This window comes from Anser brachyrhynchus, assembly GCF_964034855.1.
Source record: "Anser brachyrhynchus genome assembly, contig: SCAFFOLD_118, whole genome shotgun sequence".
NCBI classification, from domain to species: domain Eukaryota; kingdom Metazoa; phylum Chordata; class Aves; order Anseriformes; family Anatidae; genus Anser; species Anser brachyrhynchus.
The window spans coordinates 1-15,921 of record NW_027663748.1 but is presented as its reverse complement, the minus strand read 5'-3'; the positions used below and the strand labels follow the sequence as shown (position 1 = coordinate 15,921).

The 15,921-nt window shown below is 65.7% G+C and overlaps 1 protein-coding gene across 2 annotated transcripts; it reads left to right on the top strand.

Moving 5' to 3' along the window:
• The first annotated feature begins 3,697 nt into the window (after positions 1 to 3,697).
• Positions 3,698 to 15,811, top strand: ITGAL (integrin subunit alpha L). Of its 2 annotated transcripts, XM_080609037.1 has the most exons (29): positions 3,698 to 3,852; positions 4,552 to 4,660; positions 4,754 to 4,845; positions 5,353 to 5,411; positions 5,515 to 5,629; positions 5,723 to 5,853; positions 6,294 to 6,439; positions 7,496 to 7,634; positions 7,726 to 7,876; positions 7,976 to 8,043; positions 8,135 to 8,261; positions 8,659 to 8,807; positions 8,896 to 9,033; positions 9,243 to 9,446; positions 9,532 to 9,662; positions 10,229 to 10,377; positions 10,463 to 10,614; positions 10,844 to 10,966; positions 11,051 to 11,263; positions 12,460 to 12,564; positions 12,674 to 12,753; positions 12,872 to 12,958; positions 13,065 to 13,140; positions 13,238 to 13,351; positions 13,462 to 13,542; positions 14,290 to 14,399; positions 15,120 to 15,216; positions 15,321 to 15,431; positions 15,548 to 15,811. In XM_080609037.1, the coding sequence occupies exons 1-29, from the start codon at positions 3,777 to 3,779 to the stop codon at positions 15,632 to 15,634; spliced, it is 3,420 nt and encodes a 1,139-aa protein (XP_080465163.1). In that variant the 5' UTR covers positions 3,698 to 3,776; the 3' UTR covers positions 15,635 to 15,811. The 2 variants fall into 2 exon arrangements, with proteins under 2 accessions (XP_080465163.1, XP_080465164.1); XM_080609038.1 differs by lacking the exon at positions 13,238 to 13,351.
• The last annotated feature ends 110 nt before the right edge of the window (positions 15,812 to 15,921 follow it).

Below are 15,921 nucleotides of genomic sequence, written 5' to 3'. Positions count from 1 at the left end.
AGAAGCTGAACCCGAGTTAGACCCGAAAAAACACATACGGTGCCACTTTATGCCATCCAAAAGTGCTCTCAGCGGAAGCCTTTGGGTACACCTGAACTCCCTGGGGGAGCCTTTACGCAACCCCACACTCAACAGGACTCTGCGTCTTCACTCTATCCTAACAACCCTAAACATAACCCTAACCGGAACAGGAAAATGAACCTGAGTTTGAACCGAAAAAACACGTACGGTGCCACTTTCTGCCATCAAAAAGTGCTCTCAGCGGAAGCCTTTGGGTACACCTGAACTCCCTGGGGGAGCCTTTACGCAACCCCACACTCAACAGGACTCTGCGTCTTCACTCTTTCCTAACAACCCTAAACATAACCCTAACCCGAACAAGAAGCTGAACCCGAGTTAGACCCGAAAAAACACGTACGGTGCCACTTTCTGCCATCAAAAAGTGCTCTCAGCGGAAGCCTTCGGGTACACCTGAACTCCCTGGGGGAGCCTTTACGCAACCCCACACTCAACAGGACTCTGCGTCTTCACTCTTTCCTAACAACCCTAAACATAACCCTAACCGGAACAAGAAGCTGAACCCGAGTTAGACCCGAAAAAACACGTACGGTGCCACTTTCTGCCATCAAAAAGTGCTCTCAGCGGAAGCCTTTGGGTACACCTGAACTCCCTGGGGGAGCCTTTACGCAATCCCACACTCAACAGGACTCTGCGTCTTCACTCTTTCCTAACAACCCTAAACATAACCCTAACCGGAATAAGAAGCTGAACCCGAGTTAGACCCGAAAAAACACGTACGGTGCCACTTTCTGCCATCAAAAAGTGCTCTCAGCAGAAGCCTTCGGGTACACCTGAACTCCCTGGGGGAGCCTTTACGCAACCCCACACTCAACAGGACTCTGCGTCTTCACTCTTTCCTAACAACCCTAAACATAACCCTAACCGGAACAAGAAGCTGAACCCGAGTTAGACCCGAAAAAACAGGTACGGTGCCACTTTCTGCCATCAAAAAGTGCTCTCAGCGGAAGCCTTTGGGTACACCTGAGCTCCCTGGGGGAGCCTTTACGCAACCCCACACTCAACAGGACTCTGCGTCTTCACTCTATCCTAACAACCCTAAACATAACCCTAACCGGAACAGAAAAATGAACCTGAGTTTGAACCGAAAAAACACGTACGGTGCCACTTTCTGCCATCAAAAAGTGCTCTCAGCGGAAGCCTTTGGGTACACCTGAACTCCCTGGGGGAGCCTTTACGCAACCCCACACTCAACAGGACTCTGCGTCTTCACTCTTTCCTAACAACCCTAAACATAACCCTAACCGGAACAAGAAGCTGAACCCGAGTTAGACCCGAAAAAACACGCACGGTGCCACTTTCTGCCATCAAAAAGTGCTCTCAGCGGAAGCCTTTGGGTACACCTGAACTCCCTGGGGGAGCCTTTACGCAACCCCACACTCAACAGGACTCTGCGTCTTCACTCTTTCCTAACAACCCTAAACATAACCCTAACCGCAACAAGAAGCTGAACCCGAGTTAGACCCGAAAAAACACGTACGGTGCCACTTTCTGCCATCAAAAAGTGCTCTCAGCGGAAGCCTTTGGGTACACCTGAACTCCCTGGGGGAGCCTTTACGCAACCCCACACTCAACAGGACTCTGCGTCTTCACTCTTTCCTAACAACCCTAAACATAACCCTAACCGGAACAGGAAAATGAACCTGAGTTTGAACCGAAAAAACACGTACGGTGCCACTTTCTGCCATCAAAAAGTGCTCTCAGCGGAAGCCTTTGGGTACACCTGAACTCCCTGGGGGAGCCTTTACGCAACCCCACACTCAACAGGACTCTGCCTCTTCACTCTTTCCTAACAACCCTAAACATAACCCTAACCGCAACAAGAAGCTGAACCCGAGTTAGACCCGAAAAAACACGTACGGTGCCACTTTATGCCATCAAAAAGTGCTCTCAGCGGAAGCCTTTGGGTACACCTGAACTCCCTGGGGGAGCCTTTACGCAACCCCACACTCAACAGGACTCTGCGTCTTCACTCTTTCCTAACAACCCTAAACATAACCCTAACCGCAACAAGAAGCTGAACCCGAGTTAGACCCGAAAAAACACGTACGGTGCCACTTTCTGCCATCAAAAAGTGCTCTCAGCGGAAGCCTTTGGGTACACCTGAACTCCCTGGGGGAGCCTTTACGCAACCCCACACTCAACAGGACTCTGCGTCTTCACTCTTTCCTAACAACCCTAAACATAACCCTAACCGGAACAAGAAGCTGAACCCGAGTTAGACCCGAAAAAACACGTACGGTGCCACTTTCTGCCATCAAAAAGTGCTCTCAGCGGAAGCCTTTGGGTACACCTGAACTCCCTGGGGGAGCCTTTACGCAACCCCACACTCAACAGGACTCTGCCTCTTCACTCTTTCCTAACAACCCTAAACATAACCCTACCCGGAACAAGAAGCTGAACCCGAGTTAGACCCGAAAAAACACGTACGGTGCCACTTTCTGCCATCCAAAAGTGCTCTCAGCGGAAGCCTTTGGGTACACCTGAACTCCCTGGGGGAGCCTTTACGCAACCCCACACTCAACAGGACTCTGCGTCTTCACTCTTTCCTAACAACCCTAAACATAACCCTAACCGCAACAAGAAGCTGAACCCGAGTTAGACCCGAAAAAACACGTACGGTGCCACTTTCTGCCATCAAAAAGTGCTCTCAGCGGAAGCCTTTGGGTACACCTGAACTCCCTGGGGGAGCCTTTACGCAACCCCACACTCAACAGGACTCTGCGTCTTCACTCTTTCCTAACAACCCTAAACATAACCCTAACCGCAACAAGAAGCTGAACCCGAGTTAGACCCAAAAAAACACGTACGGTGCCACTTTCTGCCATCAAAAAGTGCTCTCAGCGGAAGCCTTTGGGTACACCTAAACTCCCTGGGGGAGCCTTTACGCAACCCCACACTCGACAGGACTCTGCGTCTTCACTCTTTCCTAACAACCCTAAACATAACCCTAACCGCAACAAGAAGCTGAACCCGAGTTAGACCCGAAAAAACACGTACGGTGCCACTTTCTGCCATCAAAAAGTGCTCTCAGCGGAAGCCTTTGGGTACACCTGAACTCCCTGGGGGAGCCTTTACGCAACCCCACACTCAACAGGACTCTGCGTCTTCACTCTTTCCTAACAACCCTAAACATAACCCTAACCGGAACACTGAACCGAACCCTAAGTAGGATCCTAACGTTCAGGAGAAGTCCGCGGGAGGTCTGCAGTGTGCCTGAGAGCGCACTGGAGAGCCCTGCGAAGCCTCCAGAGGCCTCTTGACTCCGAGAAATGTCCTTATTTTGCCTCTAGGGTACAGGAGGAGGCTCGTAGGGCACCCTAGAGTGCCCTGGGAGGCCTCTAGGGCATCCTAGAGGGCGCTGGGTGACACTGGGATACCTGCAGAGGACCACGGGAGGCCCCCAGTTCCACGCGGGAGGCATTTATTTGGGGTGGAGGACCTTGCAGAGCCCTGCGAGGCCTCGAGCTTGTGCCGGAGGCTCCTTTGGGGGGTCCCTGGGTAGCCTCTGGTGGTCTCCTCAGCACCCAGGGGAGGACTGGAAGTCCTCAGGGAGTCCTCTGCTTCCCCACCCCAGCCGCCACTGCCTCCACATCCCCGTTGCGCCTGCGCTGTGGGCACGGAAGGAAGTGGTTTTTGGGGGGCGGGGGGGGGGGGGGGGGCGCGTAGTGCCGGGGGAGGCCGCCGAGCGCGCGGCAATGGCGGCACCGGCGGCGAGCGGAGGCTGCGTGGCCTCCGCTGGAGGCCTGGTCCTTGTGGGGGTCCTGCTGGCTGGTGAGGGGGGGACAGGGGCACGTTAGGGCAGGGGGTGAGGGGGACTGGGGGGGTATTGGGGAGGGGGATGTTGGGCATGGGATATTGGGGGGATATTGGGGGGGAGGAGATATTGAAGGGGATATTGGGGAAGGGGATTTGGGGGTGGGATGTTGGGGAGGGGGGGATTGGGGGGTGGATGTTGGGGGGATGTTGGGCGGGGAGATATTGAAGGGGATATTGGGGAGGGGGATTTGTGGGGGATATTGGGAGGGGGAGATACGGGGGAGGGGGATATTGGGGGGATATTGGGGGTGGGATTTTGGGGAGGGGGGGATTGGGGGAGTGTTGGGGGTGGGATATTGGGGAGGGGGGGATTGGGGGGTATTTGGGGAGATATTGGAGGGGTATTGGGGAGGGGGAACATTGGGGGGGGTATTTTACTGGGGTGGTTTGAAGGACAGGGACGGAGGGGTGCTGTGGGGAGGGGGCATCCCAGTGCCCCCCCCCCTTCCTCCCCCCCAAGTTTGGGGTGGCTGCGGGGCATGCTGGGAGCCCCCGCCCCTTTCTCCCACGGCCAAGGGAAGGAAGCGAGGTTAACCACAGCCCCCACACCCCACCTGCGGATGCTTCACACGGATATGTGGGGCCGTTATGGGGTGGGGTGCGAGGGGCAGGACCCCCACACATCCACAACCCCCCCCCCCCCCCTCCCCACAGTGCTCCCCCCCGTGGGGGGGTTCAACCTCCAGCCGAGCCCCCACCGCGTCCTCAGCCACAACAGCGCCCGCAGCTTCGGGCACCAGGTGCTGCAGCTCCCGGGGGCACGGTAAGGAAACCCACCCCCCAAAAATCCCCCTCCCCACGTCCTCCATGTCCCCGTCCCCCACCCCGCAGAACAAACCCCCATTTTTCACCCCAGGATCGTGGTGGGAGCCCCGGCGGAGGAGGGCACGGGGCGGCTGTACCAGTGCGAGGTGGAGAGCGGGAGGTGCACGGAGCTGGAGGCGGAAGGTGGGGAGGGGACGGGGTGGGGTGGGCAAGGGCGAGGGATGGGAAAAGGGGTGGGATGGGGGCGGACAAGGAAAAGGGGTGGGGATTCGGTTGGGATGGGAATGGAGGAGGGATCGGGATGGGAATGGAGGAGGGATCGGGATGGAGAAGGGATGGGATTGGGTGGAAAGGGGATGGACATGGAGGAAGGACGGGGATAGGGTTGGGGTTGGAATGGGAATGGGATGGACATAGGGATGGGGGCGGGGATGGGGGTCGGGATTGGGATTGGGATGGGATGGACGGGGAGGAAGGACAGGGAATAGGGCTGGGAATGGGATGGACAAGAACAAGGGATGGGGTTGGGTGGAAATGGGATGGGCACGGAGGCGTTATGGGGATAGGGTTGGGAGGGGAACGGGATGGACACGGGGGGAGGACGGGGTGGAGGTGATGGCGGTGGGACGGGACCAGGTTTGGGCTGGTGAAAAGGCCAGGACCATGCGTGTCCCCCCCCCCGCCGCGCAGGGAACAGCACCGCCTCCCACATGGGCATGGCTCTGGCCCGCGACGGCAACACCACCATCGTGAGTGGGGCTGGGGCTCGGGTGGGAGCTGTGGGGCAGATCCGGGGGGGTCCCGGCCCCACCGCGCGTCTCCCTGACCCCCCCTCCCCCCCCCCCCCGAAAGGCCTGCGGCCCCGGGCTGACGCGCGAGTGCGACCGCAACGTCTACGTCAGCGGCGTCTGCCTGGTCCTCGGCCCCGACCTGCGGCCACAGGAGGAGCTGAACCCCGGCTACCAGGGTGAGGAACCTGGGGGGGGGGGGGACAAGGGGGGGGCCCACATCGTGTCCCCCGCCCCAGACGGCCTCCGAAACCCACCGCGTGGTGCTGCAGTGTGCCTGCCGGGCATGGTGGACCTCGCCTTCCTCTTCGACGGCTCCAACAGCATGAACTCGGCGCAGTTCGGGGCCATCCGCGACTTCATGGTGGAAGTGATGGAGCAGCTGAGTAACAGCTCCATCCGCGTGAGGAGGGGGCGCGGGGTGGGGGCAGCAGGGGCTGTAGGGCGATGGGTGGCCGTGGGGGGCAGGGAGGGCTACGGGGGCGGTAGGGTCGTGGGGCGATGGGGGGGGGGGGTGGGGGGGGGTCGGGGGGTCTGCGGAGGTTGTAGGGGTGGTGGAGACGACTTGGGGCTATGGGGTCTGGGGGCTATCAGGTGTGGGGGCTATGGGGTCTGGGGGCTATTGTGGGGGGGAGAGGGTGTATGGGGGATATAGGGGCCACGGGATCTATAGGGGGACAACGGGCACTATATGGGGATCCTGGGGTCGGCAGCACCCAAGGGGGTCTATGGGGCCAATAGCGGGGTCTACAGGGCCCGTGGGGGGGTCTGTAGGGCCCGTGGGGGTCTATAGAGCCCACGGGGGGGGCTATGGGGGACTACAGGCCCGCATTGCCCCCCTAGTTTGCGGCGGTGCAGTTCTCAGACCGGGCACAGACGGCCTTCACGCTGCGGGACTACGCCGAGCGGCCCCGGCCGCGGGAGCTGCTGCAGGACCTGGTGCAGCTCCGCAGCCTCACCGACACCTTCTCGGCCATCAAATATGTGGCGTGAGGGCCCCGCACCCCCCCCGGCCACCCCCATCACCCAACCACGGACACCTCCGTCACCTCCATGGCCCACCATCACCCTATGGCCACCTCCATCGCCCCATGGCCACCTCCATGGCCACCATCACCCCATGGCCACCTCCATCACCCCATGGCCACCCCTATCACCCCATGGCCACCTCCATCACCCCATGGCCACCCCCATCACCCCATGGCCACCTCCATGGCCACCATCACCCCATGGCCACCTCCATGGCCACCATCACCCCATGGCCACCCCTATTACCCCATGGCCACCTCCATCACCCCATGCCCCCCCACATCACCCCATGGCCACCTCCATGGCCACCATCACCCCATGGCCACCTCCATCACCCCATGGCCACCCCTATTACCCCATGGCCACCTCCATGGCCACCATCACCCCATGGCCACCCCCATCACCCCATGGCCACCTCCATCACCCCATGCCCCCCCCCATCACCCCATGGCCACCTCCATCACCCCATGGCCACCCCCATCACCCCATGGCCACCTCCATGGCCACCATCACCCCATGGCCACCCCTATTACCCCATGGCCACCTCCATCACCCCATGCCCCCCCCCATCACCCCATGGCCACCTCCATGGCCACCATCACCCCATGGCCTCCCCTATTACCCCATGGCCACCCCCATCACCCCATGGCCACCTCCATGGCCACCATCATCCCATGGCCACCCCTATTACCCCATGGCCACCTCCATGGCCACCATCACCCCACGGCCACCCCTATTACCCCATGGCCACCCCCATCACCCCATGGCCACCCCCATCACCCCATGGCCATCTCCATCACCCCATGGCCACCCCTATCACCCCATGGCCACCTCCACGCTCCCCATCACCCCATGGCCATCTCCTTCACCCCATGGCCACCTCCACACTCCCCATCACCCCATGGCTACCTCCATCACCCCATGGCCACCCCCATCACCCCATGGCCACCTCCATGCCCATCATCACCCCACGGTCAACCCCACGCCTCCCCCATCACCCTGTGGCCACCCCGCAGGGAGAACATCTTCACCCCTGAGAACGGGGCTCGGGCGGGGGCCAAGCGGGTGATGATCATCATCACGGATGGCGACGCCACCGACAGCGGCACTGTGCAGGAAGCCGAGGAACGCGGCATCATGCGCTACATCATCGGGGTGCGGGGGGTGTGGGTGTGGAGGGGATGGAGGGGATAGGGGGGATGCAGAGGGGTGGCCGGGGACCACCTGACGCCGCCGGTGCCCGCAGGTGGGGAACAACTTCAACAGCCCCAACACTCAGCTCTACCTCAGCCAGTTTGCCTCGCGGCCCAGCTCCGAGTTCGTCAAGGTGCTGGACAGCTTTGAGAAGCTGCGCGGGCTCTTCCGCGAGCTGCAGGCCAAGATCTACGACATCGAAGGTGCCCCCCCCACACACACACCTCCAGGCGCCCCCCCACCCCCCCCCCCACCCCCGCCACCAATTTCGGGGTCCCAACCTCCCCCCCACCTTCCTGCAGGCACCAGCGACCAGAACCGCTTCCACCTCGAGCTCTCCTCCAGCGGCTTCAGCGTCGACGCCATCAACGTGAGACAGGACCCTGGGGAGGGGGCACCCATGGGTTCCAGGCCCCCCCTTGTCACCCCCCCATCACCACCACCACCCTCCTTGTCCCCAGGGCCGTCACGTGACCGGAGCAGTGGGGGCCGACAACTGGGCCGGGGGCTTGGTGCAGATGGCGCCCGGGCCGCAGGTCTTCGTGCCCAGCCCCTCGTTGGCCGAGAACCTGACGGACACCTACCTGGGTATGGGGGGGAGGGGAAGGGGGTGTGGCCTGATGGGGGGGGAGGGGACATGTCCGGGGGGGGGCCGAATGGGGGGGAGCCAAACGGGGAGAGGTTGGGTTGGGAGGGTCCCAGCTGGTGAGGACCAGGCTGGGGGAACCGTAGATGGCGGGGACCCAACTGGGGGACCCAACTGGGGGACGCTGGGGAGGGGGGGACACACAAATTGGGGGGACTGGGGGGGGGCAGGGGGGTGGTCCTGGTGTGCAAGGGGACCCTGGGTGGGCTGCTCAAAGTGGGGAGCCAATGGGAGGGGGAACGTGCAAATGGGGGGGACCTGAACTGGGGGGAGACAAACTGGGGAGGGGGTTGCAATTACTGGGATAGGTGGGACCATTGTGTCCCCCCCCCCGACTAGGCTACTCGGTGGTGGGGGTCCCGCGCCCCGGGCGGTCGCTGCTGGCAGCGGGGGCCCCCCGGCACGGGCACGTGGGGCGCGTGGTGCTCTTCGAGGTGGCCGGGCCCGGAGGGGGCTGGCAGGCGCTGCAGAGCCTGGCCGGGGAGCAGGTGAGTATGGGGGGGGATTATGGGGGTGGGGGGGGCATTTTAGGGACCCCCACCCCCCACCCCAACCGATGTCACCACGGCCACGCAGGTGGGGTCGTACTTTGGGGCCACGCTCTGCGCTCTGGATGGGGACAGGGACGGGGCGGCTGAGGGGCTGCTGGTGGGGGCCCCCATGCACTTCGACGGGCGCCGGGGGGGGCGCGTGCACCTCTACCGGTGGGGGCAGGTAAGGGGTCACCCTGTGGGGCGGACCCGTCCCATCCCCATCCCCATCCCCATCCCCATCCCCATCCCCATCCCCATCCCCATCCCCATCCCCATCCCCATCCCCATCCCCATCCCCATCCCCATCCCACATCCCACCCCTCCGACCCAATCCCAACCCCCCTTCCCCCATCCTGACGCCCCTCTGCCCCCCCGCCCCCCCCCCCCCAGAATGGGCTGGAGGAGGCCGGGGAGCTCTGCGGAGCCCCAGGGCACCCCCTGGGGCGCTTCGGGGCGGCGCTGGCGGCGCTGGGTGACCTGGACGGGGACGGGGTGGCCGAGGTGGCCGTGGGGGCCCCCATGGAGGACGAGGAGCACGGCGCCGTCTACATCTTCTCCGGGCGCAGCGGGGGCCTGGAGCCAAGCTACAGCCAGGTGGGGCGTGGGAGGACGTGGACGCAGGGTGGATGGGGTGGGGGATGCCGTGGGGGCACGTCTGACTCCGCACCCCACCCCACAGCGGCTGGAGGGCCGCGTGGGGGGCCCCGGCCTCCGCTTCTTCGGGCAGGCGCTGGACGGGGCCATGGACGTGACCGGGGATGGGATGGTGGACCTCGCCGTGGGGACCCAGGGACACGTGGTGGTGCTGAGGTGGGACATGGGGCGGGGTCAGGGTGGAGACGGGGATGGGATTGGATGGGATTGGGGTGGAGATGGAGATGGGATTGGGATGGAGATGGAGATGGGGTTGGGATGGAGATGGGGATGGGATGGGATGGGGATGGGATGGGGGTGGAGATGGAGATGGGATTGGGCTGGAGATGGAGATGGGATGGGGGTGGAGATGGAGATGGGATTGGGATTGGGATGGAGATGGGGATGGGATGGAGATGGAGATGGGATTGGGATTGGGATGGAGATGGAGATGGGATTGGGATGGAGATGGAGATGGGATAGGATGGGATTGGATGGGATTGGGGTGGAGATGGAGATGTGATTGGGGATGGAGATGGGATGAAGGTGGAGGTGGAGAAGGGATGGGGATGGAGATGGAGATTGGGATGGGATTGGGATTGGGATGGAGATGGGGATGGGGATGGAGATGGAGATGGGATAGGATGGGATTAGATAGGCTGGAGATGGAAATGGGATGGGGATGGGGCCATAGACGGGGCCAATGCCAGGGCAGCCCCAGCCCCATTTCCGTGCCCCCCCAGCTCCCTGCCCATCGTGACGGTGACCTCGAACCTGAGCTTCTCCCCGGCACGGATCTCGCTCAGGATGGTCGACTGCTCCAACAACACCGGCGCCTCCGTCCAGCTCCAGCTCTGCTTCCGGGCCCGCCTGGACACCACCTCCTACACAGGTCCGGGTGGTCTGCAGAGAGGGGGCGGTCCGTGTCCCACCCCCCCACTGAACCCCATGTGTCCCCCCCCCCACACCCACCCCAGGAGACCTGGTCGTGCCCCTCGCCTTCCACGTGGACGTGGACCCGCAGCGGGTTCGGGGCCGCGGGGCCCTGGGCGACGGGAGGCGGCAGTGGGACGGGCACCTGGAGCTGCGCAGGGAGGACAAGTGCCTGCAGGAGACGCTGCACATCCTGGTAGGGCCCCACCGGCCTCAAACCCGTGTTGAGGTGCTCCTGGTGATGGGAAACCCCGTAGCGAGGTGCTCCTGATGACGGGACACCCTGTAGAGGGTTAGACCTGATGAGGGCGACCCCAAATCGAAGTGCTCCTGGTGACGGGTGACGCCATCGCGGGCTGGACCCACGCGGAGCGACCCCACACGTGGGGAGGTTGCCGCTGATGGGGGCCCCCTCCCCACCCCAGACCTGCCTCGAGGACTTCGTCACCCCCATCCGCGTGGCTGTCAACTTCTCCCTGGACCCTGCCGGGCCCCGGGACGCCCCCAGCCTCGTCCTGAACCCCGAGATCACATCGGGATGGACCGAGGTGGGTGCAAGGGGCCCAGCCCCGACCTTAGGGCGGGACGTGGGGCCAGGGGAGGGCCGCTGACCCCCCCACCCCGCTCCGCAGGTCCCCTTCGAGAAGAACTGCGGGGCCGACGAGGTGTGCGAGGCCGACCTGAGGGTCTCGGCGCTGCCGGGGGGCGCGGTGCTGGCGGGGGCCCCCGGCGTGGAGCTGGCGGTGGCCCTGCGGCTGCACAACGGCGGGGAGGACGCCTACGGGGCCACCCTGCGCCTCCGCCACCCGCGGGGGCTCTCCTTCCGGAGGGCCGGCGCCACCCAGGTGAGCGGGGGGCTTCTCCCCGGGGACCCCCGTGGCTGCCACCCCTCGTGCTGGAGGCACCGGGGTCACCGGGGGAGGGCACCGCCCCAAATCCTCCGTCCAGGCCCCCCCGGGGACCCCGGAGGCCAGGTCAACCGGGGGGGGGGGGGGGGGGGCATGGTCCCGGAGGCCAGGTCAACCCGGGGGCATGGTCCCGGAGGCCAGGTCAACCCGGGGATGGTCCCGGAGGCCAGGTCAACCGGGGGGTGGTCCCAGAGGCCAGGTCAACCGGGGGGGGGGGGCATGGTCCCGGAGGCCAGGTCAACCCGGGGCATGGCCCCGGAGGCCAGGTCAACCCGGGGGATGGCCCCGGAGGCCAGGTCAACCCGGGGGATGGCCCCGGAGGCCAGGTCAACCCGGGGGGCATGGTCCCGGAGGCCAGGTCAACCCGGGGGATGGTCCCGGATGCCAGGTCAACCCGGGGCATGGCCCCGGAGGCCAGGTCAACCCGGGGGATGGCCCCGGAGGCCAGGTCAACCCGGGGGGCATGGTCCCGGAGGCCAGGTCAACCCGGGGGGTGGTCCCGGAGGCCAGGTCAACTCGGGGGGGGGGGCACGGTCCCGGAGGCCAGGTCAACCCGGGGGATGGCCCCGGAGGCCAGGTCAATCCGGAGGGGGGGGCATGGTCCCGGAAGCCAGGTCAACCCGGGGGGCATGGTCCCGGAGGCCAGGTCAACCCGGGGGGGGTGGTCCCGGAGGCCAGGTCAACCGGGGGGGCACGGTCCCGGAGGCCAGGTCAACCCGGGGGATGGCCCCGGAGGCCAGGTCAACCCGGGGGACATGGTCCCGGAGGCCAGGTCAACCGGGGGGGCGTGGTCCCGGAGGCCAGGTCAACCTGAAGCATGGTCCCGGAGGCCAGGTCAACCGGGGGGGCATGGTCCCGGAGGCCAGGTCAACCTAGGGCATGGTCTTGGAGGCCAGGTCAACCGGGGGATGGCCCCGGAGGCCAGGTCAACCCGGGGGATGGCCCCGGAGGCCAGGTCAACCCGGGGGGTGGCCCCGGAGGCCAGGTCAACCCAGGGCACGGCCAGGCCAACTCTACCGAGGTGCCACCAACGCGGGGCTGTCCCCATGGCCCCCCGCCCCCGCCCCCCCCCCCCCCCCCCAGCCCACCCGAATGGGGACCCCCCCCCCCCTTGCCCCCCCCCCCATTTCTAGGGCACCTCCCCCGTGGCCATCAGCTGCCAGGAGCAGGCGACGGCCGCAGGCCCCCGGGACCTGGTGTGCAACGTCAGCCGCCCCGTGCTGCGCGCCGACAGCGTGGTGAGTGCCTGGGGGGGGCTGGGGGGGCGGGCTAGGGGCACCATGGGGGGGTGGGGGGCACCGTGGGGGGGGGGGGGTGTCGCTGCACTGAGCCCCCGCGTGCCACCAGGTGGACCTCGAGGTGGTCTTCGACGTCCTGCAGAACAGCTCGTGGGACGAGAAGCTGGAGCTGACGGCCAACGCCAGCAGGTGGGGGGGGGGGGGGCGATCATTTGGGGAGGGGGGGTGCGATAATTTGGGGGGGGGGTGCGATAATTTGGGGGGGGGGGGGGGGAGTGACACAGTTCCCACCCCCCCCCCCCCGCAGCGACAATGAGCCGCCCAGCACCCTGACGGACAACGTGGTCACCTGGCACGTCCCCGTGCGCTACGCCGTCAGCATCGTCGCCAGATGGTGAGACCCCCCCCCCCCGCATTGGGACCACCCCCCCCCCAATTATCGACACCCCCCCCCAATTATCGACACCCCCCCCCCCCCCCAATCCTGCCCCCCCCCCCAGGCAGGAGGACTCCACCCCCTACCTCAACTTCACCTCCGGCGATCCCCGCCACAAGACCCTGCGGCACCACTACCAGGTGAGGAACCGCCCCCCCCCTCCCCCCCCCCCCCCTTCCAAAATAACCCCCCCCCCCCCTCCCCCATTTCCTGAGGACCCCCCCCCAAAATCCGCAGCTGGAGACCCTCCTGCCTGCCCCCCCCGGCGTCCCCGCCCCGGAGCTGACGGCCTTCGTGCTCCTGCCCCCCGCGCTGCCCCACGGCCTGCGCTGGGCCCCCAGCGTCCGCATGGTGAGCGAGCGCCCCCAGACCCACACGATGGGGTCCCCCCCCCCCCCCCAAATTTGCTATGGGGGGGGGTCCTAACCGCCCCCCCCCCTTTTGTCCCTGACACCCCCCAGGAGGACGGCACCGCCTGCGAGGCTCTGGACGAGGGTGAGGTCGGGGAGGAGGGGAGGGAGCTGCAGCGGAGCATGGCCCAGGTGGGGCTGGGCTGTGGGGCTGGGGTATGGGGTGGGGTTATGGGGCTGGGTTATGGGGCGGGGTTATGGGGCTGGGGTATGGGGCTGGGGTATGGGGTGGGGTTATGGGGTGGGGTTATGGGGTGGGGTTATGGGGTGAGGTTATGGGGGCTGGGTTATGGGGCTGGGGTTATGGGGTGGGGTTATGGGGTGGGGTTATGGGGTGGGGTTATGGGGCTGGGTTATGGGGCTGGGGTTATGGGGTGGGGTTATGGGGTGGGGTTATGGGGTGGGGTATGGGGTGGGGTTATGGGGTGGGTTATGGGGTGGGGTTATGGGGGGGGTTATGGGGTGGGGTTATGGGGTGGGGTTATGGGGCTGGGTTATGGGGCGGGGTTATGGGGTGGGGTTATGGGGTGGGGTTATGGGGCGGGGTTATGGGGCTGGGTTATGGGGTGGGGTTATGGGGTGGGTTATGGGGCTGGGCTATGGGGTGGGGTTATGGGGTGGGGTTATGGGGCTGGGGTATGGGGTGGGGTATGGGGGCTGGGTTATGGGGCTGGGGCTGGGTTATGGGGCTGGGTTATGGGGCCCGGGTTATGGGGTGGGGTTATGGGGCTGGGTTATGGGGCCGGGGGTGTGAGGCAGGGGTTATGGGGGCTGGGGCTGGGCTCTGGGGGGGGGTTATGGGGCAGGGTTATGGGGCAGGGGCAGGGCTATGGGGCAGGGCTATGGGGCAGGGCCCCCCCCTCACTCCTGCCCCCCCAGGCCTGCGCCTCCCCCCACCTCCTCCTCTTCCGCTGCCCCCCTGGGGCCGCTGGGGGCCGGCGCCCGCGTCCTGCTGGAGGCCCAGGTGGGGCCCCCCCCCCCGGATCCAGGTGAGGGGGCGGGGCTTGCGAGGGGGCGGGGCTTGAGAGGGGCGGGGCTTGGAGAGGGGCGGGGCTTGGTGAGGGGCGGGGGCTTGAGAGGGGGCGGGGCTTGAGAGGGGGCGGGACTTGGAGAGGGGCGGGGCTTGGTGAGGGGCGGGGCTTGGAGAGGGGGCGGGACTTGGCGAGGGGGCGGGGGCTTGGAGAGGGGGGCGGGGCTTGAGAGGGGGCGGGGCTTGAGAGGGGGCGGGGTTTGGCGAGGGGCGGGGCTTGGCGAGGGGGCGAGGCTTGAGGGGGCGGGGCTTAGCGGGTGGGTGGGGCTTGGAGGGGGCGGGGCTTGGCGGGAGGGGGGGCTTGGATAGGGGGCGGGGCTTGAGAGGGGGCGGGGCTTGAGAGGGGGGCGGGGCTTGGAGGGGGCGGGGCTTGGCGAGGGGGCGGGGCACAACCGGGCAGCTGGGCATCAATGGGGGGCTGGTGGTGGGTGGGAACGGGGGGCGTGGCTCCCAGGGGGCGTGGCCAGAAGGGGGCGTGGCTACAAAGGGGCGTGGCTACAAGGGGGCGTGGCCACAAGGGGGGTGGGGGCTTGACCCGAGAGCCGGGCACAAACAAGGGTGGAAGTAATCCAATGGGGGGGGGGGGGGGGGGGGTCCAAAAAGTGGGCGTGGCCCGAATTGCGAGGGGCGTGGCCACGTGGAGGGGGCCCCTCCCTGCTAAGCCCCGCCCCCCCCCCAGGTCGCCGCCCGCCCCCCGCCTCTGCTCCGGCCTCTGGTTCGCCTTCGACACCCGGCGCTTCGCCAGCACCCTGGGGCCCGAGTTCGCCTGGACGCAGGTTTTTTTGGGGGGGGGGGGCTGGAATATGGTGGGGGGGGGGTCCTGGGGTGGGGAGGGGGTCCCCAATTTGACCTCCCCCCCCCCCCCCCCGAAATCCCGCAGGGGGCCACGGAGGTGGAGCTGCTGCCGGTGCTGAACTTCACGCTCATCTACGCGGGCAGCGGCGTCGGGGGGCTGCTGCTGCTCATCCTCATCATCTTCGGCCTCGTCAAGGTGGGGGGGCGGGGGCGGTCACGTGACGGGCACGCGGCCCCGGGGGGGGGGCACGGTCACGTGATGGGGGTCACGTGATGGGGTCCTAACCCCGCCCCCCCTTCATTATCCCGCAGTGCGGCTTCTTCAAGCGCAGCTACCGGGAGCGGATGGAGGAGGGGGCGGAGCCTGACGGGGCGGAGCCCGAGGGGGGCGGAGCCTAACGGGGCGGAGCCGCTGAAAGAGGCCTGAGCCCCGCCCCCTTGTGTGATAAGCCCCGCCCCTTTTCTGCGTTAAGCCCCGCCCAACGTTGGGTTAAAGAGGGGCCGGTTGGGTTGGGTCGGGTCTTTAATGGGTTGTAGTGGTTTGTACTGGTCTGTACTGGTTTGTACTGGTCTGTACTGGTTCGTACTGGTCTGTAGCGTTCCGTAGCGGTCTGTACTGGCCTGTACCGGTCAGGGCGGGGGGTGGGCGTCCAGGTACCGCCGCAGCCGCCCCCGGGTAGTCGGTC

What these genes read in the sequence shown, in the direction of transcription:
- ITGAL (XM_080609037.1), top strand. Translation starts at nt 3,777, where the DNA reads ATGGCGGCACCGGCGGCGAGCGGAGGCTGCGTGGCCTCCGCTGGAGGC. An exon ending in CCGAGTTCGCCTGGACGCAG is followed by an intron (nt 15,217 to 15,320) that starts GTTTTTTTGGGG and finishes GAAATCCCGCAG; the next exon opens with GGGGCCACGGAGGTGGAGCT. An exon ending in TCATCTTCGGCCTCGTCAAG is followed by an intron (nt 15,432 to 15,547) that starts GTGGGGGGGCGG and finishes ATTATCCCGCAG; the next exon opens with TGCGGCTTCTTCAAGCGCAG.